The 24,785-nt window shown below is 36.6% G+C and overlaps 1 protein-coding gene and 1 pseudogene across 1 annotated transcript in view; one reads left to right on the top strand and one right to left on the bottom strand.

Annotated features, from left to right (window-relative positions):
- CWF19L2 (CWF19-like 2, cell cycle control (S. pombe)) overlaps nt 1-24,785 on the top strand; it is an 87,994-nt gene that overhangs the window by 62,446 nt on the left and 763 nt on the right. Inside the window, exons 9-13 of the mRNA XM_015565055.1 lie at nt 792-1,004; nt 4,664-4,780; nt 11,762-11,917; nt 14,212-14,292; nt 23,057-23,158. Coding sequence (XP_015420541.1) covers nt 792-1,004; nt 4,664-4,780; nt 11,762-11,917; nt 14,212-14,292; nt 23,057-23,158 — 669 coding nt within the window. The remainder of the gene's footprint in view (nt 1-791; nt 1,005-4,663; nt 4,781-11,761; nt 11,918-14,211; nt 14,293-23,056; nt 23,159-24,785) is intronic.
- Nucleotides 19,410-22,560, bottom strand: LOC102766443 (annotated as a pseudogene).

A 24,785-nucleotide genomic window follows, 5' to 3' on the forward strand; every position in this document is an offset into this window, starting at 1 on the left:
GATCGGGCCTAAACCGCGAGTCGGACATCCCCCGAGGGGTCCCAGATAGGAGAGGGTGCAGGCTGGGCTGAGGGACACTCCCCCCTCCCCCTCCACATGAATTTTGTGTGCTGGGCCACTAGTATTGTTATAACCATTGTAAAATGAGGAAATAAAGTAGAGAGAGAGAGCACAGACAGGCAGTAGAATTTTACCATGGTCATTCTGACTGTAGAGGTCAAGCTTTTATCTATTATGCCTTTCTGTGTTTATGATTTAGTACACCAAACCAGAGTTTGAACTTGATTTTGTTCTCAGTGCAGAGCTCTTGGAGGATTTTAATCAGGAACATAGTAAAATTTGTGTTTTGTGTTAAAAGTATCACCCTGGGTACAGTTTATATTAGGGGAGATGTGGCGAAGGCACCTAGAGATATAGTTGAAAAATGTTTTATGTTCTGTATAGAGTATATGCTAATTTTAAAGTGACAGTGGTTCTCTGTGGTTTAGTTTCTTCATTTATTAAATGGAAATGAGAATGGTCTCCTCTTCCTAGGAGTGTAAAACAGTCAAACTCATAGAATTGCACATAGCAATTACTCATTAAATGTCAGCTGTGATGATGATATGATGTGATGATGGATTGACCCTTGAAGGTCAAGCTTACATTTTAATCATGTTTTCTTTTTCTCCTTTTTAAAAAAATGTAAGCATTTTATCATAGAACTTACAAATATTATTTAAGTATGCTTTAGTACAATAAAATCTAACTGCTACCTTCTACTTCCCACTACTGCTGTTTTGGTTTTTCAGTTTATGGGAAAGACAGATGGAGACTATTACACTCTGGATGACATGTTTGTCTCCAAAGCAGCTGAAAAAGAACATTTTGGTGAAGAAGCAGAAAACCAGAGGAAAAAAGCTATTGCTGAGCACCGGAGTCTTGCTGCACAAATGGAAAGGTGTCTGTATTGTTTTGACAGCTCTCAGTTTCCCAAGCACCTTATTGTTGCAATAGGTATTAAGGTAAGAAATATACAATTTACTGTTCTAAGGAAATGATTTAGTGGTATATGTAGATTTGTCTCTTTCTTCATACTCGTATAAGATTCCTAAGGAATCCGTCTTCTCTTAGTCTGTGTTTCAGATATTTTTCTTTTCTAGGATCCCATGACCCATGATTTTTAAAATCTTTTTTACAGTGAGTATAAATATTTAAGTGACATGAAGCTTGCATTTTGCATGATTCTGCTCTTTAGAGAGGCAGCATTGGGTAGTGGTTAAGGCCCTAGACTGTGGAGCCAGACTATGTGAATTCAAATTCTGGCTCTGCCATTATCCTGTGTCTGCCCTTATTTTTATGATTGACACTTGATTCTCCGTATTAAAATCCACCTCAGAGATCATCTAAAGTAGCTTCTTCTTTCCTTACTTTCTCATAGAACCTATTTATTTCTTCATAGAATATCTCATCATTTGAAGAAGTTTACTGTATTTTGTTTTACTTGTTTATTGAATATCTTCCCCAAAAGTCTGTGGGTTCCATGAGGATGTAGATAATTTATTCATCATTGTATGCCAACCATGTCTGTTTACAGTCACTTATTTCAATAAATTTAATAGTCACTTATTTAATAGTTACTAATAAGAGTCGCTTATTTTAATAGATATTTGGTGGTTTAATTCTTACATTAAGTAAATCATTATCATGTACCTGATATATGGATACCAGACCCTAATTATTCACTGGGGAAAATTGAGACTCAGATATATTATGGAGCTTGTTTTTCTAGTGAAATAGGAAAGAAAATAAACAAAGTAATAATTTTGCTGATTTAAGAAAGTGTTGTCATGTAGCAGATTGAGAAAATGGTATAAAATTATGGGAAATATTTTTTGAGAAGGTAGTCTTAGAATGCTTCTCTGAGGAGATATTTTGTGAAGATATGAAAGATGAGAAAGCACAAGCAAAATGAATATACATAAGAGTGAATACTGCTTCAGGAAGGGGCATTGGTGAGTGAAAGCTTTGTGGAAAAAATGAATTTCATGTTCACAGAACAGAAGGACTAGTGTAGCTGGAGTGGAGTGAGTGAGAGAAGGCGATGGGAGAGGAAGTTGAATGGATGAATGCTAGTTTTAGGAAATCCTAGTTTTGGGAACATACATATACATTTTTCTTAATTAATTTGTTTGTTTTGTAAACACACACACACACACACATTCCTATGTATCCAATGGCTTTTCCATTCCAACTCTAGCCTTTAATATCTTTAGATCGTTAAGACAGTCAATGTATCCTTCTTTTTCTTCTCCTTTCTTTCCCTCCATACTTTATGGGAAAGGTAAATGTAAAAATTCCATTCAAACTTTAGTCAATTAAAAATATCCACTTTAACCAGTTACTGGTATTAATTTTTCTAAGTTCTTTTCCAGACTTTTACCTAAGCATTTACATTTTTTAATTATGACATTGTGTATAAATTTTTCATTCTTTAGTCTTATCCCTACCTTAAAAAAATGTAAGCACAAATTAAACACAAAGTACCATTTAAGTCCTTCCTGCAATGTTTTAGGGGAAGTTTGGGTTATTTTCAGTGACTTCATTTTCCCAGTGCATGAAGACGGGCTGAGCCCAGGGAGGCACAGTGTGCAGACGTTAATAGTTACTTTGCTGTTCAGCAGAAATGCTAAATAGTAATTCAGAGCAATTCAGTAATTCTCACTCCGCTTGAATGTCTAATATTTAAAGTTAATGTCTTATATCCAAGTATATTAATGCAACTATCTTGGTACTCTTAGAATCAGACAGATAACGATCTGGTCATCAGCTGTCCCTGCCTTCTCTTTCCTTTTTGTAAATAAAAGTCCTCTAGCCTTAACACTTTGCTTTACTTTTTAAAAATTGACTTTATTTTTTTATTTTACTTTTTACTTTTTTTTTGCAATTTTAGAGTGAAAGTTTGCAGTTTTCAGAGAAAAACTGAAAAGATAGTACAGAGTTCTATATAATTTATACCCAGTTTTCTCTGTTAATACAACTTATGTCAGTATAGTAAATTTGTTACAATTAATGAATCACTACTGATACTGTTTTTAATTGTGAATATGGTCCTTTCTCAGCAAAGTTTTAAAAATTTGCATTATTTTATTGAATAAAGAAAACAATAAAATTGTCTGCCATACAAAATATTTCTAGCTAAACCCTAACAAAAAATAACAGAAAATATGATCAAGCAACTATGCAGAATATTATTGATGCTCTTCATGAATATCTTTTGCTCACTATTACACATACTGATTGACCTTTTATTTTTATTATTGTTTTTATTCTCACCTGAGGATCTGTTTATTGATTTTAGAGAGAGGGAGAGATAGAGACAGACAGACAGACATCAATGTGAGACAGAAACATTGATCAGTTGCCTCCCATACTAGGAATCAAACTCGCAACCTAGGTATGTGCCCTGATCAGGAATTGAACTTGCAACCTTTCTGGTGTATGGGGAGCAATGCTCCAACCAACTGAGCCACTTGGCCGGGCCTATTAACCCTTTCTAAAAACAGATAAATTACAATGGAAAAGTAGCTCCAGCTTGTAGCTAATACATGTATATAAATAAATAGAACTTAGCCAGAGAAGTACAGCCACTCAGAGGCTATTTCCTTTCTCTCTTAGTTGGGTGAATTCTCCTTTCTCAGCCAATGAGAGAAAGGTCTGAATTAATAAGTGTCAGTTGGACATTTCTGCTATTACCAGGCCGTGTATTTTTTTTTTTATTCTTGCAAAATTATACCAAGGTCTTTGAAAGCCTATACCTTTTTCAGATCAAGGATAAAGTGTCTTTCATTCTGCCCTTAGGTAAGCTTAATCTTTGATGTGTAACAGTTAAAACTGAGACTTATGCTATTAATTTCCAGCTAATTAAAAGCTATCTTGCCATTTGTCTCAGTGATCCCACTTCTAGGAATATATCCTAAGAAACCCAAAACACCAATCAGAAAGAATATATGCACCCTCTGTTCATAGCAGCACAATTTATAATAGCTAATATCTGGAAATAGCCCAAGTGCCCATCAGTAGATGTGTGGATAAAAAAGCTGTGATACATTTATACCGTGGAATACTATGCAGCAGTAAAAAAAAGAGACAGCATGGAGGGACCTGGAGAGTATTAGCTAAGTGAAATAAGCCAGTCAGAGAAAGACAAGCATCACATGATCTCACTTATATATGGAATCTAATGAACAAAATAAACTGATGAACAAAATAGATCCTAAGACATAGAAGCATAGGACATACTGCAGAATCTCAGAGGGAAGGTGGGGGAGTATGGGTGGGTGGGCACTGATCAACCAAAGAACTTGTTGCATATATGCATAACCCATGGACACAGATGTAGGGGGTGAAGGCCTGGCGTGGGGAGGCGGGAACAGGCTAGAAGGGGTCAGTGGAGGAAAAAAAGCAGACATGTAATACTTTCAACAATAAAGATTTAGTTTTAAAAACAAAAGCTATCTTCATGGCTTTTAAAATATTAAATGTTTTTAAAAACATTAAAATATATTGCTTATAGGCATGTATACATTATTAAATGTTAGCCGTATTCCCTAGTAAGGGTCCATCTGTTGCAACTGAGAATAGATAGCAATAACATTTCATGTTTGCAATTTTCCCCCCATAGGTTTATTTATGTTTACCCAACTTTCAATCTCTTACCGAGGGTCACTGCCTGATAGTCCCTCTGCAGCACCATAGAGCCGCTACCTTATTGGATGAAGACATCTGGGAGGAAATTCAGGTCAGCATGATAATGTTCATTATCATTGTAAAGCTTATGAACAATTTTTACAAACTATTCTGATAAATCTCAACAAGTTTATACCTTCATCCAGTGATTTTTAACTTTCTGAACTTGTATACATTTATATAGTTGTGCATATCTGTGGATCATGGTATTTTCACCATGATCCCTTATGTACTGCATACTTTGGAAGCTTTTTACTTTCTTAAAATTTATTGATTGATTTCAGAGAGAGAGAGGAAGGGAGAGAAAGAGAGAAACATCGGTTTGTTGTTCCATTTATTGATGCATTCATTAGTTGATTCTTGTATGAGCCCTGACCTGGGATCGAATCTGCAACCTGGTGTATTAGGATGGCACTCTAATCAACTGTGCTACCCAACCAGGGCCACATTTTGAAAGTTAAAAAAAAAAATTTTTTTTTTTAAAATTGAGATACTTTGACATATAATATATTAGTTTCAGGTGTTCAACTGAACGCTTTTGTCTACTAAATAAACTGTGACAAAGTAATTATTATTTTTACTTTTAAAAAGTCAGTGTAAGATTTTTAAAAATATATATATTTTATTGATTTTTTACAGAGAGTAAGGGAGAAGGATAGAGAGTTAGAAAGATCGATGAGAGAGAAACATCTATCAGCTGCCTCCTGCACACCCCCTATTGGGGATGTGCCCGCAACCAAGGTACATGCCCTTGACCGGAATCGAACAGGGGACCCTTCAGTCCGCAGGCCAATGCTCTATCCACTGAGCCAAACCAGTTAGGGCCAATGTAAGATTTTTAATCTGTGCATTTGTGAAACATGAGATAATCATGCTTACGACAGTAAGCTAATAAGTTACAGTCAAAAGGAAAGATATTTTTAGATAATGAAAAATAAATTTTGGAAGTTAGATGTTTATATTCAGCAGTTGTTTTATTTTTCTGTAATGGAACTGGCTGTCTCTGCTGTTGAGATTTTGTGGGGATTTGTTACCAGCTTTAATTTTTGCACTTTTCCCTTTATAACCTGGCTTATAGTTTGGATTCAGGGACTTTGTGTATGTGTCAGGGAGCTTTAAGAAATTGAAAGGCATAATAGTATGGTTGAAATTGCTGCTGGATTATTTCAAGACCTCATAATCACCAAGAAAGAAAGAATGAAAACTCTTGTTTTTTAAATACCTGACCGCTGAATAGGGATACAGGGACTTCTACTTAGAAAAATGTGAAAATGGCTAGACTATATACTAGTCTTTTCATGATGCCAGTAAAAATGCCAAAAGAGGAGCTATTTTAACTGCATTGAATGAAATTCAAGTCTCTTTCTCCGTGGAATATTTAAGTTTGTGCTGGGAAAGTTAAAGGACAGACTGTTTTAATGCATCTATGGCCAAGCAAGGGTAAGAATGTGGACTAATATATTTGATGTGAAAATTTATTGTTTTTTTTCTAGTAGTGGATGTCAGTGCAATAAATAATTTCAAGTGAAAAGTATGCAAATTCAGTTTTCAGAATTATTTTGGGACTTTTCTGAAATGTTTCTGGAAAGTATATATACTTCCCAGCCTGTGTGGCTCAGGGGATTGAGCGTCGTCCCATGCACCAAGAGGTTGCCGGTTCTATCCGTGGTCAGGGCGCATGCCCAGGTTATGGGCTCCATCCCAGTGGGGCCTTATAGGAGGGAGCTCATGGATGTTTCTCTTTCATCGATGTTTCTATCTCTCTCTCCATCTCCCTTCCTCTCTAAAATCAATTAAAAAAAAGAATGAAAAAAGGGGTACTCATATAAAATAAAAAATTTATATACCAAAACTGATTTTATTTAGAACAAAATACAGTGCCAGAAAGATTTTAGGTAATACAGGAATCAAGTCTGTGTGTTTTATATTTCTGTAAGAAATTAAGCTACTTTATGAAACACATTGAAGTAGATAAAGAAGGAATTTATTCAGTACAACATATACTGAATACATGAGTATAAGATAATCCAAGTGTTGTGAGAAATGCAGAGACAAACGCATTCATTAATTCTGCCCAGAGGTATGGCATATTCTAGTACAGGTTACATTATAGTTTAGCAGATTTTGTAAGCCATGTGAATTACAGAATATTGAGTGAGGGAAGAAAAACCAAATTGTTTCATATAAATAATGGCATTATAGCTCTTACTTCCAAATATGTATAAAAACTCAAATTACACCCTGTTGAATATTCTTATGGCCATTCACCTCTTTTAGAGAATATATTTTAAAAAATGATTAGACCTAGCAAAATATATTGTTTGCAGCCCAGCCTGCGTGATTCAGTGGTTGAGCGTCAACCTATGAACCAGGGGATCAAGGTCTGATTCCCGGTCAGGACACATGCCTGGGTTGTGGGCTCCATCCCCAATGTGTGGTGCGAGGAGGCAACTGATGAATGATTCTCTCTCATCATTGATGTTTCTATCTCTCTCCCCCTTTCCCTTCCTCTCTGAAATCAATAAAATTATAATATATATATATAGTTTGCAAATACAGGAGCCATTTCTTTCAAGTGACTTTTTCCCCATCCTCTAGTAACATTTAAATTTAATCTTAGATTTTATATTTAATAAAAATGCAAAGATAAGTTTCAGCAAAACATATGGGAATAATTACAAATTTCGAATGAATAAAGTTCCAAATTTTTAGTTTTATTAAATGCATAGTGAAATTCTGTCCCCTTTAAATTTATTTTTATCAGTTTGACAAATATGTTTGAACATATGTTATAGGTCCATTTTTTAAATATCCCAAATTGGCAGTATGGTGGTAGACTCTTTGATTTTCATCTACAGTGGACTTCACTGTGGAGTGATGTGATGGGGTCATTTCATTGGGAAACCTCCAGTGTGGGTACCTTTATGTCTTTTTCTTGGGGCCAATCAGAATCTCTAGAAAGACCCTTTTAATCTCTTGCCCAGAGCATTTAAACCAGCTGGCCAGTGTTCTGGGAGCTGAGTCAGGGAAGAGGCTGGAGTGCGAAAATGTTGAACATTTAAGAACATGAAGTAACACTTCCTATAGTGCCCCTGTTTTCAGACTCTAGAATCTCAACTATCCCAGCCGCCTTCTACAAAGGATAATCCTACCGTATTCTGCTGGTGTGGAGGAGGGCCTCTGGTGTGTTAAAGACTTCCACCTATGCCATCTGGGTTTTTGTTTGTTTGTTTTTAATCCTCCCTGGAGATATGTTTATTGATTATCTGAGAGAAAGAGGAAGTGAAAGAGTGAGAGAGAAACATCAATTGGTTGCGTCTCTTACACGCCCTGACCTGGGATCAGACCCACAACCGAGGTATGCGCCCTGACTGGGATCCTTCAGAGAGAGAGAGAAATCTGATGTTAAGGAGATAACATTAAACTTCCATATTCCTAGTAGAAAATACTTCACTTTTAAGGAACCCACAACCTTTTGGTGTATGGGATGCTACTCCAATCAACCGAGCCGCCTGGCCCGGGCACCGTCTGTTTTCACCACTCCTTCCCTTCACTTCCACAATTACATGGTGCTGCCCGTCCTGAGCCCTTTGAGGGTTCTGCAGCCTGGCCCTCTTCTTTACTGTCCCTGCTAAGCCCCGCCCCCTATGTCACCCAGGTGTGAACCCGCTTCTAGTGTTTAAGTCAGGTAATCCCTGGTGATCTGATCGTTAGTGTTTTCTCTCATTATTTGTTCTAGTAGTTTTGTGCTTATTTTATGATAGCTTTGATATTTTTCATTTTCATTTCAAAATTGTTTATTCATACCTACTTGATTTTTATAAGGAATTTTAGTTCAGGTGTGTTACCTAAATGAGGAATAGCAATTTGGTGAGTAATCATAGCTTAGAAATGTGGAAAATAGTGATTACCCAAAAAGTGAAGTATTTTCCACTAGGAATGTGGAAATTTTATGTTATCCCCATAACATGGGATCTCTGTATCTCTCTGAAGCATAAAATAGTTTTGGTATCACAGTGAACTAAAGAGCTTTCTTCACTGTTTAGTTTTCATATTACTATAAAAAATGAATATTATTTAAATATGTATAGTATATTCATTATATTGAATTCCGGGGGCAGAATCCTGCTTTAATGGAATTGGTAATCTCAAATTACACCATTAAACTCATTTTAAAATTAAAGTCTTTTATATTCATAGTGCGGAAGTACTTACAATAGTATGTGTCCTCCTTGAAGCTATTAGCTTGATGTTTATATATTTTATAATATTGTACTATTCTTTTATCACTACTCATTTAGTACTTTTGAGTTTTCATTTATAATTCATGACATCTTGAGTCTGTCTCCACTACTTCCAGCCAGGGAAGGATTATGAACAATCAGGAAGGAAGGAAGTCTGTGAGATAATTTGGATTGCCTAAATTTTTATTATTGTTGTTCCTGCTTTTTATTCACTTTTTCCCTTCTTCAAAAATGTTTGGTTTTCAAATATATAGTTCCACTTATACAGAAAATAATTTTCCTTTTTCTAGTGTATAAAATTATTTTCTCTCTACAGAACTAGAAAATGAAGTAAATAACAATTAATTGAAAATATTTATAATAAATAAAAATTTACAAACATAGTAAGTTAACAAACTAGAGATAATCTAATAAACTATATTCTAAAGCTAAATTTGCGTATTTCCCATTTGATTTTGTTTTTTAGTTGTTTTGTCCATATAATATGATAGGAAGGTAACTATTTGGGACATATATTTCAGCAGCGGGAACAACAGGGTTAACTATTGTTGCTTTCTGGTTCAGCACCAGCTTCAATTATATCCCTGATGTCAGTGAATTGCCCATCTTGTCATTCTTCAGTTAGGGTGCAAATAAAACCTAACTCACAGAACTTTGCAACAGCAAAAGTTAATTTCTTATATCATAGTCCAGTGTGGATTGGACAGACAGTTCTCTAAGGCAGGTCGCCTATAAGCAGTAATTGAGGCATCTGGCTCCTTCCCTGATAAGGCTGTTCTGTGTGGAGTCCTTCCCTTTCAGCACCTGGGATGGAAGACAGTGAACATGAGAAGGCATTCTGCTTCTGAGCTGCATCAACACATAGGCCATACATATCATATCGTTTCTACATGCATTCATTGCTCAGAGCTAAATATGGCCCCACCTAAGCCCCAGAGAGGCTGGAAATTTGGTTTTCTTGTGTGCCCAGGAAGAGGGAAGGTGGGGGGTAGAGGATGGGAATAGATTAACCAAAGAATGCATATGGATATATGCATAGCCCTTAGACAGACAGTAGTGTGGGGAAGGCCTGGAGAGGGGGTGGGAATGGGGTGGAGGGGGTGAGAGGGGGAAAGATGGGGGACATCTGTCATACTTTCAACAATAAAGATAAATTAAAAAAAGAGACTATGTTCAACTTAATTATATTGCTGCAGTCAGAAATGAAAAGTGAATCCCCTGCTTGTTGTTACTAAGTACCTTTCTAGTTCACCTCAAATTATAATTATTTGATCCTTCCCTCCCTCCCTTTTCTACTTGCTCTTACTTCATAAAATGAGTGGAAGATGGAAAAGTGGTGAGTGACAATAGTAGATGAGCAGTGGAGGCCTGGCTGGGACCAGATTGTTCATCCCCTACCCACAATAATAAGTAGCCTCTTCCCTTTTCGGGTATCAACAGAGGCTGAGTGGGGAACTTGAACTTCTAGGCAATGTCTCAGCAGCAACCTGGTCAAATCTCCAGAGAATTATGCTAAGTGAAAAACACCAACCCCAAAAGATTGTGTGATTCAGTTTATATAATTTTCCTGAAATGACAGAATTAAAGAAAGTAGAACAAAGTGGTTGTTGCCAGGGTTTAAGAAAGGAGATGGGGGTTGGAGTGAGTGTGACTAGAAAAGGGCAACAGGAGACATCCTCATAGTATTGGAGTCACTGTGTATCTTGACTGCAGCAATATTAGTATCTTGTTTGTCTGTGCTTTTGTAAAATGTTACCATGGGGGGAAGCTGGGTTAAGAGCACAAGGGATTGCTCTGTATTATTTCTACATGTGATCTATATCATAACAAAATAACTTTAATTAAGATACTTAAGAATTATAAATCAAGCTGATAAATCTAAATAAAAAGTGTTTCATTCCCTACTTGGACAAATATACATGCATAACACTCTACTAGGCCAAGTTTGAATTTGTAATTCTCAGACCACCGGGGGTCTGCACATGATGCTGTGGGGAGAGTTGGCTTCTGGTTTTCACCCTAGTGCTCCCCTTTCTTCTTCTAATCCCTGCCCCCACCTATACTACGAGGGGTGTCCTGTGAATCCATGTTAAAGTTGTGGACTCCATGTCTAAGCTCCTCTACAAACAACTGACCCTCAGGTCAAGGAGTGTGAAATGTGAATAAAATAAATAAGTAAAAAATTAAAAAAATAGTGATTTTGTAATAATGATGAACTATTTGGGAAAAGAAAGTACTCTTTTCATCTTTAGTATATTTGATTTTCATATTCTTGGTAGGACTGGAAATAGGGGATTGCTTGAATACACAAGGTTACAAGTGAAGGGTCAGCAAACATGTAAGGGAACCAGCAAATGAAGATGCTGTGAGCATAGGGAAACAATTAGAAGTGAATTCTGCTTGTCTGTTACTGAATTAAAGGATGCCTGCTTGCTCAGAATACCTTTTTTGGCATATGGATGTTATTCTATATTTTACTGTAATTTCTGCATATTTTACCACCTGAATTTGATTTGATCTCTTTCGTTATTTTTGTTTATTGGAACCATTTCATATATACATAAAACTATGCAGTGTGAATTTCAGTTTTAAAAAATGTTGCTTAAATATGTGAAATTATGTACTGGATGTAGAAAGTAAAGCAGCTACAAAGTAACATTACCGAGTTCAGATATAGTTTACAATTTGTCTTTTATTTTAAAGGCATTCATTGTACTTTTAATTATTTTCGTATTTTGAATCTTCTTTAAGTGCTTTCTTTACCTTTCTTTTTATTTCCCTTTCTTCAGATGTTTAGAAAATCATTGGTAAAGATGTTTGAAGATAAAGGGTTGGATTGCATCTTTTTAGAAACTAACATGAGCATGAAGAAACAATATCACATGGTTTATGAATGCATTCCTCTCCCAAAGGAAGTGGGTGATATGGCTCCCATCTATTTTAAGGTATTTATAGATAGTCTTTACATGTGTACTTGTATTTTGCTATAGTGCAGTTTTATGAATACAGTTATCTTTATTCTGTATTTTTTCTCCAATGTACTTAAATAAAATTTTATGTTATATAAATACATAAAGTAAATCACAAAAAATTCTTTATAAATTTCTATGGAAAGAAATTTTGGATTTTGGCCTTGAAAAGCATGCTTTTTTTATGAGTGTGCATATAATATCAAATAATAATTTATAATTACTATTCCAATTTCTCATTTCTCAAATGAAAAATAGTTTTACCTTGAGTATTTCCAAGTCAAAATTATAGTCATAACTCTAGAAAACTTATCATTGAAATTCATGAGAGCCATAGACAGTTATATACAAACAGTACAAATAGCAATTGCTAAAGCAAGTTATTGCTGTAAGTTTTAGTATTTCATACCTCATTATGCTGTTTATAAAGAGAAACTAATATCTTACTTTGACATACATTTTTGGATATATAGTAAATGACTACACTTGGTTAAGTGTTATAATATTCAAGAAACTTACTAAATAGCATGTGTTTGATGCTGACCTGAATACAATATAGTTTAATAGACTAATATAAATACATAAATATAAAACCATATATGAAATAGTAACATGCACAATAAAGAAAGGAGGTAATGTTTTGTGAGATACTGTTGGAAGACTTGCAAATGCAATTTTAGACAGTATAGGATGGCAATGTAAATCCTATGTTAAAGAAAATCAGTTGAGAGATTATTATACTGTTCTTCTGTGGGTTTTGTTTGTTTGTTTGTTGTTTTGTACTTCCTCAGTATAGTCCTGATTGATTGTGACAATAGGCATTGAGGTATGGGCACACCATATGATCGTTAAAGATGTGTTTATTGGATTTGACTTAAATTTTTGTTTTTGTTAATCCTTACCCAAGGATATTTTCCCATTGATTTTTAGGGAGAGTGGAAGATTGAGGGAGAGAGAGAAACATAGATGTGAGAGAAACATATTGATTGGTTGCCTCCTACATGAGCCCTGACCAGGGCCTGGGCTGGGAAAGAGCCTACAACCAAGGTATGTGCCCTTGACTGGAATTGAACCGGGATTCTTTGGTCCACAGGCTGACCACTGAGCCAAATTGGGTAGAGCGGATTTGGCTTAAATTTTATAAAGAATGTGCTACATTATAGTGCCAACACATGTAACCCATGCCTTTTATTTTTATTTTTTAATGTATTTTTATTGATTTCAGAGGAAGAGAGAGGGAGAGAGAGGGAGAAACATCAATGATGAGAGAGAAACGTTGAGAGCCTGCCTCCTGCACACCCCCAACTGAGGATGGAGCCTGACAACCCGCTGAGCCAAACCAGCTAGGGCAACCCACGCCTTTTAAATAGGGAGCAGCAGTATATCTGATGTATTTAAATTGTGCTTATTTGAATGTTAATTTCATCATTAGAAGTTGCTTCATTAATTACAATCCTATAATAAAAGGCTAATATGCAAATTGTCCCCTTGCCCCGGAATTTGACCCGGAGTTTGACCAGGGAGCGGGGCCAGCTGGCCAACCACCTGTGGCTATCCCCCCCCCCCCCCCTCGGCTGGCAGGCCCAACCTGAATCGCCCTGTTTGGGGCAGGCTGGACAGATCCCACCTGTGCACAAATTCATGCACCGGGCCTCTAGTACTATATAAACAAGAGATTATTTTATACTCATCACCCTAGCCTTTCTTTCTATTAAACGTTTCTTTACCATAAATTTTAGTCTATTGCTTAGATTAGAAAGTATTATATTGCCATTTCTATGTTTTTTCCCTCCCTGCACTTTTACTTCTTTGTTATATGGCCAGAAATAGTGTTAACTACTTGGTTGCTAGAAGGCATAGAAATTACTCTTTTCATATTTAAAAGAAGAGCAATAAAACGAAATGTATTTATTTGTAGTAGATGTCTATGAATGGAGGAAGGAACTTGTGACCTTTTATGTCCACAGTTTTGTGCAATAGTAAATTGGTTGGTTGTATTAAAGATGGTTTTTGTCATATAAAGTTGAGCTGATCTTAACTTCAGTACAAGCGTTAAGAATGAGAAAACTATCTCTTGACTCAATATAGGACTTTTAAAAAAATCAAGAAGTTCCAATTTTAAGTAACACAAATTAAAGCCTGTCCACTCAAAATAATGACTTACCATGTATAATATGCCCTGAAATTCATTTACTGTATTTGAGTTTTTTAAGCTGTGTTATTGTATTTCCATATATATTATTTTTCATTAACAAATGCCTGTTTCTTAGAAAGCCATAATGGAATCTGATGAGGAGTGGTCTATGAACAAGAAATTGATTGATCTGTCTTCCAAAGATATCAGAAAGTCTGTAAGTATTTTTTTTTCTAATATAAGAAATTACCCTAGTGTTAAGGATCTTCATTAATTTCCACACGTGTGGGAGCAGAGGGGGAGGGAAAGGCACTGGCATGCTTCTGGGAGGGGGAGCACCAGATCAACTTTTAGATGTAAGGTTCACATACGTTGAGTAATTTTTTAATGACCTTTCTCTTTTCTAGAAATAGAAATGGAACGAAATAAAGATAGACTTCTGAATTCCGTTTTATTTTTCTATTAAAAATGTAATTTAGTCTACAGATGTTTATTGAGTGCCTCCTATTTACCAGGCACTATTTAGGTGCTTTTCATACGTAGTAGAACAAAACAGAGATCGTCCCTGACTTGATGGAGCTTATATTTAGGGCAGGGTTTGGGAACCTCAGGCTGTGCGCTGAATCCAGCCTGCCGCCTGTTTGTGTGGGACACAGCTGCACCCATTTGTTTATGTATTATCTTTGGCAGGTTTCATGCTACAAGCGCAGGGATGAGTGTTACAACAGAAACTATGATCTGCAAAGCCTCCAAATACTTTATTTAAATGGAAACTTTTATAAGTTTTTTAAGTTTGCCGACCCTGTTCTAGTAGTAGATATCACTAGAACATTTTTCTCCCATTTCTTCTTTTGGAAAGCTAACTCCTGGTACATGTGAATGATAGGATTCCTTACTACATTTATTATATCCCAGTCAAAATATTCAAATTTCATGCATTATCGAAGATAGTTTTAATTCAGAGGTAAAATATTCTCTACAATCTTTTTCTTTTCCCTTGCAAGTGAATGGAGCTAGACAGTATACTTAAAAACAATACATAAAAACTCTCCTAAATGTCCTACATGCTTCTGTCTTAGGAGCCTATAGAAAAAGGTAGCTAATGTATGCACATCTTTTGTGCCTGTTTTTCACTTCGCATATCATAATTTCCAATGCCATTAAATATTCTTTTAGAACATGATTTTAATGGCAGTCAAAAATATGTATTTTGAAGTAGAAATTTTAAAAATAAATGTTTTATTCTCCATTTGCTACACAGCATATGCAGTTTTTGTACTGGTAAACTATCACCTACTTATTATAAGTTTGTTTTTAAAATTTAGATACGTATTTAAATACCCAGAGGGTTTTAATATTTTAACTTAACCAATATGGAAAATAAGAAAAAGATACCCAATCCTTAGTAGTTGTGTATTCAACTTTGATATAGCACCAATTGCTTTTTCTAAGTCCTGCATAGTGCCGCATCTGAGAGTCACAGCAGGTGAGGAAGGAGCCAGATGAGTTATTAACCCCTTATCAGGTGTATTATTGGCAAATATGTTCTCCCATTCAGTGGGTTTCCTTTTCAATTTGATGGTGGTTTCTTTTGCTGTGCAGAAGCTTTTTATTTTGATGTAGTCCCATTTGTTTATTTTCTCCTTAGTTTCCTTTGCCCTAGAAGATGTATCCCCGTAAACATATTGCTACATAAGATGTCTGAGATTTTACAGCCTATGTTTTCTTATAAGATTTTTCTGGTTTCATGCCTTACATTTAAGTCTTTTATCCACCTTGAATTTATCTTGTATATAGTGTAAGTTGGTGGTCTAGTTTCATCTTTTTTCAAGTGTCTGTCCAGTTTTCTCAGCACCACTTGTTGAAGAGACTGTCTTTACTCCATTGTATGTTCTTGCCTCCTTTGTCAAATATTAATTGACTGTAATGATGTTTCATTTCTGGGGTCTCTGTTCTGATCCATTAGTCTATATGCCTGTTTTTGTGCCAGTACCAGGCTGTTTTGGTTACAGTGACTTTGTAGAGCAGTTTGATATCCAGTATTGTGTTCCCTCCTACTTCTTTCTTCTTTCTTAAGATGGCTGCAGCTATTCGGGGTCTTTTATGGTTCCATATAAATTTTTGGAGTATTTTTTCTAACTCTGTGAAGTATGCCATTGGCGTTTTAATAGGGATTGCATTGAATTTGTAGATTGTTTTGGGTAGTATAGACATATTAATGATATTAATTCTTCCAATCCATGAACATGGTATATACACTTGCATTTCTTTGTATCTTCCTCTATTTCTGTTTTCAATGTCCTAGAGTTTTCCAAGTACAGGTCTTTTACCTCATTGGCTACGTTTATTCCTAGATATCTTACTTTTCTTTTGTTGCAATGGTAAATGGGATTGCTGTTTTTTTTATATTATAATATCTATATTTTTTATTGATTTCAGAGAGGAAAGGAGAGGGAGAGAGAGAGATAGAAATATTAATGATGAGAGAGAATCATTGATCGGCTGCCTCCTGCACACCCCTAGTGGGGATTGAGCCTGCAACCGAGGCTTGTGCCCTTTACCGGAATTAAACCCGGACCCTTCAGTCCCCAGGCCGACGCTCTATCCACTGAGCCAAACCGGCTAGGACAGTGGTCGGCAAACTCATTAGTCAACAGAGCCAAATATCATTTATTTAGTGTAGTAGTTTCCTGGTGGAGACTTTAAGGTTAACTATGTGCAATATCCTGTCATCTTCAAATAATGACAGTTTTATTTCCTCCTTTCCAGTTTGGATGCCTTTTATCTCTTCTTTTTGTCTGATTCCTGTGGCTAGGACTTCTAGTGCTATGTTGAATAAGAGCGGTGAAAGTGAGCATCTTTGTCTTGTGCCTGTTCCTAAGGGAAATGCTTTTAGTTTTTGCCCATTGAGTATTATGATGGCTGTAGGTTTTTCGTATATGACCTTTATTATGTTGAGGTATGATTCCTCTATTCCCACTTTACTGAGAGTTTTTATCAAAAAATGGTGCTATATTCTGTTGAATACTTTTTCTGAATTTATTGATATGATCATGTAGTTTTTATCTTTCAATTTTTTTATATGATGTGTCACATTTATTGATTTGTGAGTATTGTACAGCCTTGCATCCCTGGAATAAATCCCCCTTGATCATGGTGTATGACCTTTTTAATATATTGCTGGATCTTATTTGCTAATATTTTGTTAAAGATTTTAGCATCTTTTTTCATCAGGGATATTGGCCTGTAATTTTATTTCTTTGTAGTGTCTTTATCTGGTTTGGAATTAGGATAATACTGGCCTCATAAAAAGAGCTTGGAAGTGTTCCTTCCTGTTGAATTTTTTGGAATAGTTTAAGGAGGGTAGGTGTTAGTTGTTTTTGAATGTTTGGCAAAATTTATCTGTAAATCCATCCAGTCCAGGACTTTTGTTTGCTGGAAGTTTTTAAATTACTGCTTCAATTTCATCAGCTGTTATTGCCTATTCAAGTTTTCTGATTCTTCCTGATTGAGTTTTGGAAGATTGTATGTTTCTAGGAATTTGTCCATTTCACCCAGATTATCCAGTTGGTTTACACACAATCCTTTTGTATTTCTGTGGTGTCCGTTGTTATATCACCTCTTTCATCTCTGTTTATATTTATTTGTTTCTTGATGAGTCTGGCTAGAGGTCCATCAATCTTGTTTATCTTTTCAAAGAACCAGCTCTTGTATTTATTGATCTTTTGTACTGTTTTCTTAGTCTCTGTCATTTATTTCTGTTCTGAGCTTTATTATTTTCTTCTACTTCCTATAGGCTCTTCTTGCTGTTCTCTTTCTAGTTTATTTAGTTGTAGGATTAGATAGTTTATTAGTATTTTTTCTTGTTTCTTGAGGTAGGCCTGAATTACTATGAACTTTTCTCTCAGGACTGCTTTCGCCATGTCCCAAAGGTTTTGGGTGGCTGTGTGTTCATTTTCACTTGTTTCCAGGAAGTTTTTTATTTCTTGCTTGATCTCATTGGTAACCCATTCATTGTTTAATAACATGCTATTAGCCTGCATGTGTTTGAATGTTTTTGAGTGTTTTTATTTTAGTTGATTTCGAAGTTCATACCATTGTGATCTGAGAAGATTCTTGGTATTATATCAGTCTTCTTGAATTTGTATAGACTTGTTTTATGCCCTACTATGTGGTCTATCTTTGAGAATGTTCCATGTGCCCTTGAGAAGAATGTATATTCTATTGCTTTGGTGTGAAATGTTCTGTAAATATCACTTAGATCCACGTGATCTAGTGTTATTTAAGGTCCCTGTTCCCTTGTTAATATTTTGTGTGGAAGATTTATCCAGTGATGTCAGTGGGTTGTTCAAGTCCCCCGTTATGACTGTATTGCTGTCAATCTCTCCTTTAAGGTCCATCAAGAGTTGTTTAATGTACTTGGGTGCTCCTATATTGGATGCATATATGTTTACAAGGGTTATATTTTCTTGTTGAATCATTACCTTTAGTATTATGAAGTGGCCTTCTTTGTCTCTTATGATGGTCTTCATTTTGAAGTCTATTTTGTCAGATATGAGTATTGCTACCCCAGCTTTTTTTTTTTCATTTCCATTTGCCTGGGAAAATTTTTTCCCATCCCTTCACTCTCATCTTATATGAGTATTTTGTTTTGAGGTGGGTCTCTTGGGGACAGCATATGTTTGTGACATGTTTTTGTATCCATTCAGCTATTCTATGTCTTTTGATTAGAGCATTTAATCCATTTCCATTTAAGATTATTATTGATAGGTACTTATTTATTGCCATTTGTATTCAATATGCCTATGTTTCTCTCTATGTATTTTTTCTTCTCATTATAGCAGTTCCTTTAGCATTTCTTGCAGTGCTGGTTTAGTGGTAATAAACTCTGTTAGTTTTTTTTGTGTGTGTTTTTTTTTGCCTTGGAAGCTCTTTATTTCACCATCTATTTTGAATGATAGCCTTGCTGGATATAGTAATCTTGGTTTCAGAATCTTGCCTTTCATTACCTTGAACCCTTCATGCCATTCCCTTCTGGCTTGTAGAGTTTATGATAAAAGATAAGCTGACAGCCTTATGGGAGCTCCTTTGTAGGTAACAATTGTTTTTCTGTTGCTGCCTCTAAAATTCTATCTTTGTCTATATTTATTTTTTTTTTCAAGTAAAACTAACAAGATACGGAATAGTTTACTCAGGAGCAAATGTTACACTTTAATAAAAGCACTGTAATTTCTATTATATTAGCTAATACATGAAAGAACAATTTAAAAAATGGATTATTCAAACTACTGGTTCTTACACCCACAAACATAGGTCAGAATCACTTGTGAGGTTTTAAGTCCAGGTCTCACTCTTGGAGAAGGCTGTGACAGGCACTTTGGGTTTGGGGGGCCACTCTTTGGGGGTATAGGAAGCTTTTCTTGCAGGCTTATTAGCTGTAGTGAAGAACTTGGCCTCTGGCTTTTTGGGCATCTGTCTTGGGTCTTTTTTCCCCAAAGGAGAGTTTCTTTGCTTCTCCACTTTTTCTTTGACTCTTGGCTTCTTCCCTGGGCCTTTACCTGGGGTCTTGGGCTCTGGTGCTTTCGGCATCTCCAAAGCTGGAAAGGCCTTTCACTTCTTCCCACGAGGTGGGTTGGAACCAGGATTCTTTACTGGAGACTTCTCTCCTGTGGCAGGTTTCTGCATCTCTACATTTTCTTTGACAGGAGTTTTCCCTATTCGGACCAGTAATGGAATTTCTTCTTCAGATTCAACTTGCACTTTATTTTCTGTTTTTATTCTGTAGGTCTCTTTCTTCTCAAGCTTAGGGGTCTCTTTCTTCTGGGGTCCAGGGCCCTTCACTGGAGAACCACAAGTTTTAGAGGCCATCTCCTCTGTAGGTAGGGCTGATGTAGACTTTCTACCCTGTTTCATAGGCTTTCTGTTTCTTTTCTTCTCCTTTCATCTCTTTTTTTGTTCTTTTTGTTTTGATATTTCCTTTGCTTCTTGTTTCTTCAGACTAGAAATGTTCACTCCTTTAGCTTCATCCCAACTGCTGACAAATGAAGAAAAGATAGGAAGGGCAACTGATCTCTCAGTTTTCACATATAAGAGTTTCACACTCTCCCACTTCTTTGGCAATTTCTGTGAAAGCTTTTCCATAGCAGCAAGAATGTTTTCGGTGATGTGCTGAACCTGCATTCCAGTGTGACCGATGCGGATAGTGCTGCAAGAACCACTTTTAGAGATGTTTAAGACAGTTCCACCTATTGATGAGTTGATTTCTTGGGAAAGATTCTTGGCTTTAAGATTGACAGGTATTGGAACTTTCTTTCTCTTATAGAAATGTCTCCCGAGGTGTGAGGGTAAGAGCCGCCGGATTCTTGCATCAGAAAGGAACAAGTCGAAACTACCCAGGAGGCAGAGCTTGGCCTCATAGGCTTTATACTCCTTTTTTAAAGTTCGGAGGGGTATAATCTGAGAAATAGTTTTTATTCCATGCTTGTTTAGAAGCTTCTTATAAAAATGTTCCATCTTTTCAGGAGTTACATTGGGTTCGTCCTTAGTAAATAAACAGATATCTGCTAAGTCTGACCGAATACCATGAGGCAAGGACCTGCTCTTTATCCAGCTGCCCTAGTGCGGCTGGGGTTGCTGAGGTCGAGGCTGGAGTTGCGGTTGAGGCTGCGGGTGGTGTTGAAGCAGAGTCCTCCATTTCTTTCCGCCGCATGCAGACTCGCATGCGGAACACCATGCCTGGCTCCCCAAGCGCATCCTATCTTTGTCTTTAATTTTTGGCATTTTAATTATGATGTGTCTGGGTGTGGGCCTGTTTGGATTCTTCTTGTTTGGGACTCTCTGTGCCTTCTGAACTTGTATGACTTTTTTCTTCACCTGGTTAGGGTAGTTTTCTATCATTATTTCTTCAAACAAGTTCTCTATCCCTTGCTCACTTTCTTCACCATCTGGAACTCCTATGATGTGAGTATTGTTACATTTCACATTATCCCACAAATCCCTTAAGCTGCCCTGTTTTTCTTTTTGTTTCTCCGAGTAAGTGATTTTTTTTTTACTCTGACTTCTAATTCACCAATTCATCTGATCCTAGGCTTCCCTAATTTTCTGTTTATTCTTTCCATTGTGTTCTATCCCTTAAGCTGCCCTGTTTTTCTTTTTGTTTCTCCGATTAAGTGCTTTTTTTTTTACTCTGACTTCTAATTCACCAATTCATCTGATCCTAGGCTTCCCTAATTTTCTGTTTATTCTTTCCATTGTATTCTTTATTAGTGCTATGCCATTCTTCATTTCTGACTGGTGTTTTTTCATAGTTTCGGTATCTTTTCTCATGCAGCTGTGCATCCTTGCAATAGTTATTCTGAGAGCTATATTCTGATAATTGTTGCATGTCCATTTCATTTAGCTCTTCTTCTGGAGAATTCTCTTGTTCTTTCATTTGGGGCTTGTTTTTTTGTCTTTTTGTGTTTTTTTGTTTTGTTTTTCCTTTTTTGTTTGTTTGTTTTTTTGTCTTCTCATTTTGGCTGCCTGTTTGGATTTGTGTCTGTGTATTAGGTAGATCTGCTACAACTCCCAATCGCTAGCAGATGACAATGTCAAACGCTGTTGGTGACTGGCCCTGAATACCTTGTTTGGAACTATCAGCAATGCACAGCTTGTGGCTCCTTCTGCAGGTGCTCAGTGCCTTTGAAAAGGACCAAGATGTGCGCCAAGGTCTGCTTTCCCTAGCTCCAGGTTATGAATTAGATCAGGCAAGGACTAAAAACCGCCAGAGACCCACTTCTGCCTACAGTCTGATTGTTATTCAGTCTCAATTGCCTCAGGCTATCAACCACAGCAAGATGTAGATTCCACAGGCTGTGGTTAGTGGTTTTCCAACAGGGTGCGGTAGATGCTGCCCCCACAGGCAAAAGTTGCCTGGATAATAAAGATCTACCTGAGAAGGATATCCTCCGCAGCTTGAGGGAATGACTTAGCACAGGAAATTGGGGTGGCTGCCTTCCAATCTCTAAGCCCAGGACCCCCAACCTTGGAATTTCCTCACACAGCTCTAATTCTACCCTCTCTCTGTCAGAGCCCAAAGTGAGTGGCTGTACATGAAAATGTGCACTGGCCCTTTAAGAGGGCTCCTGCATTTCCAGCTGTCTCTCCCTGACAGATAGCAACCCTGCTGCTTTTCACAGCCAGATGTTATGTGGGCATCTTTCTTTGTTCTGGTACCCTCTGCTAGGTGGCCCTAGTTCTCAGTAGGAACCCCTGCAGCTGAGATATCCCTCCAGAATTTCATCTGCTGCCTGTGGGAGCCCGGCCAGCCCTTTCACGCCTAACCCTTCCTACAGCCACGATGGGATCTCCACTTTCCATCCTTGGTTATCAGGATTCTCTCTAGCCAGTCTTCAGTTGATTATTCAGGATGGTTTTCCTGTATTTTAGTTGTATGCCAGTTTGGTCCTGGGAGAGTCACTGTAGTTTCCACTTACTCTGCCGCCATTTTGGATTCCTAAAAAATAATTGGCCAAAACCAGTTTGGCTCAGTGGATAGAGTGTCAGCCTGCAGACTGAAGGGTCCCAGGTTCAATTCTGGTCAAGGGCATGTACCTGGGTTGCAGGCACATCCCCAGTGGGGGATGTGCAGGAGGCAGCTGATCGATGTTTCTCTCTCATCGGTGTTTCTAACTCTCTATCTCTCTCCCTTCCTCTCTGTAAAAAATCAATAAAATATATTTAAAAAAATAAATAATAATTGTTTTTGATGAAATTGTTGGATTATGAAGAGCTATCTGGTTGAAAGGCTACCAAATGAAATGTGTTTCATAGAGTGTTAGGTCATTTCCTCAGTATTTCTAGATTAGAAATTCAGCTTTTTAATTTTTTTACTTTTTCTTGAGGGATTCTTAGTTACTGACATGCCAGACATCAAAAAGAAGGGTTAAACATGACTTCCTGATTTCGTGTTGCATTTACATGTGATTTATTTATTTATTTAGGTGCCTAAAGGCTTACCTTACTTCTCTGTGGATTTCGGTCTTCAAGGAGGGTTTGCTCATGTCATTGAAGATCAACACAAATTCCCTCATTACTTTGGAAAGGTATGCTCACTAATTTAATAACATTCGAGTGTTTAGCCATTTAGTAGCACTTTTCTTTTGAAGGGAAGTCAAAACTTTAGTCACGGTATACAGTGAGGTTGGTTAGTACTGTTCCACCCAATTTTTAGAGGGACAACCTAGCATCTATTTATAACATTAATCCAGGATATTTGTTGCAGTCAGGAATGTCGCTTTGTAACCAAAGATTTGTTGTCATTGTCAACTGAGAATGGTAGTTGCTAACATTTACTGAGGGTTTACACTGACACAGGTGTTGTTCTGAGCACTCATTTAATTCTCACAATAACATTATTATATAGATATTGTTATTACTTTCATTTTATAGATGAAGAAACTGAGCTTCAGAGAGGTTATATAACTTGCCTAACATAATTTGCTAATAAATGGCAGAATCAAGGGTACATGCACTCATCATTGAACTAGAGAGCAAATGATTTCACTTCTTCCTTTATAAGTGAGCATTGTATATTTCAAGAATCATACATACATGACTCATTTTATACATAGTTTCTGGGAAGATATTGGAGTGTAGATCTTCCATGGCCAGTAGGTTCTTTTCACTACTACAGATTCCTTCTAGGGGTGTAGTCTTCCCATGTGTCTGCTGAGATTCTGGGTGGTGGGTAAGCCAGTGTCAGGAATTAGAATAAAATTAACATAACCACTTAGGCAGTCTAAAGAAGTCCAGGCAGTAATAGCTCTACAAGTGACCTTTCACTGTAGGGTAGCTCCACCTTTCCTCTCAGATCGTCCTGTAATTAGAGGAGCCTTGATGAATTCCCAGGGTTCCCTGTGCTACCTTCCCACTTTATCTCCTATCAAAGACCATCTTCTACAATGAAGAAGGGACATGTCAAGAGGAATCTCAACCCCTAAGGTTTGGATTAGAAACTTTTTATGCTGCTGTCCTTAAAGGATTAACCAGGGTCCCAAAATCACATGCATCTTTGAACTGTTGAGATATATTACAGAAACTTGTTTGAGAATTTTCACAATATTTTTTTCCAGAGTTAACTAGAGAGAAATTTGTTTTCATTGTTCTGAAATATTCTGTTATTCAGTAATGACAGAATTTTGTCATTGAACATGACAAAATTTACTTTTTTTAAACTTCATTCTAGTGAAATTGAAGTAAATTATCATTTATTTTATTTTTTATAAATGCTTAGAATTTTTCCATCACTATTTATTGCCTCAATGCCCTCTTCCACCTCCACCTTCCCTCCTTTCTGCCGCAGTTGGTTTATACATACACTGGGTCACAGAGAGAACATTAGCCTGAGATTCAACTGCAGTTGAAGAGCCAAGTTAATAATTATTAGATGTTGATTAGTTTTTCAAACCAGAGCAGCTAATAAGGATCAAATAAATTAAATTTCACTTTCTCTTCCTCCTTTTGCTGCTGTCTGGTAAATGTGCTAACAGGCAACAAAATGGACAAATTGCTTGACAGGGAGACTCCTAAGATTATAGGGTTTGCATAGTTAGAACTAATTGAAAACCAGATTTTTTTTTTTTTACCTTGAAACTGATCTTTATGTAAAATTTGAATATTTTCACTGAAACTACTTAATGTTATATTTTGTAGCAGAATAAACAAGTCGTT

Source organism: Myotis davidii, unplaced genomic scaffold, assembly GCF_000327345.1.
Source record: "Myotis davidii unplaced genomic scaffold, ASM32734v1 scaffold600, whole genome shotgun sequence".
NCBI classification, from domain to species: domain Eukaryota; kingdom Metazoa; phylum Chordata; class Mammalia; order Chiroptera; family Vespertilionidae; genus Myotis; species Myotis davidii.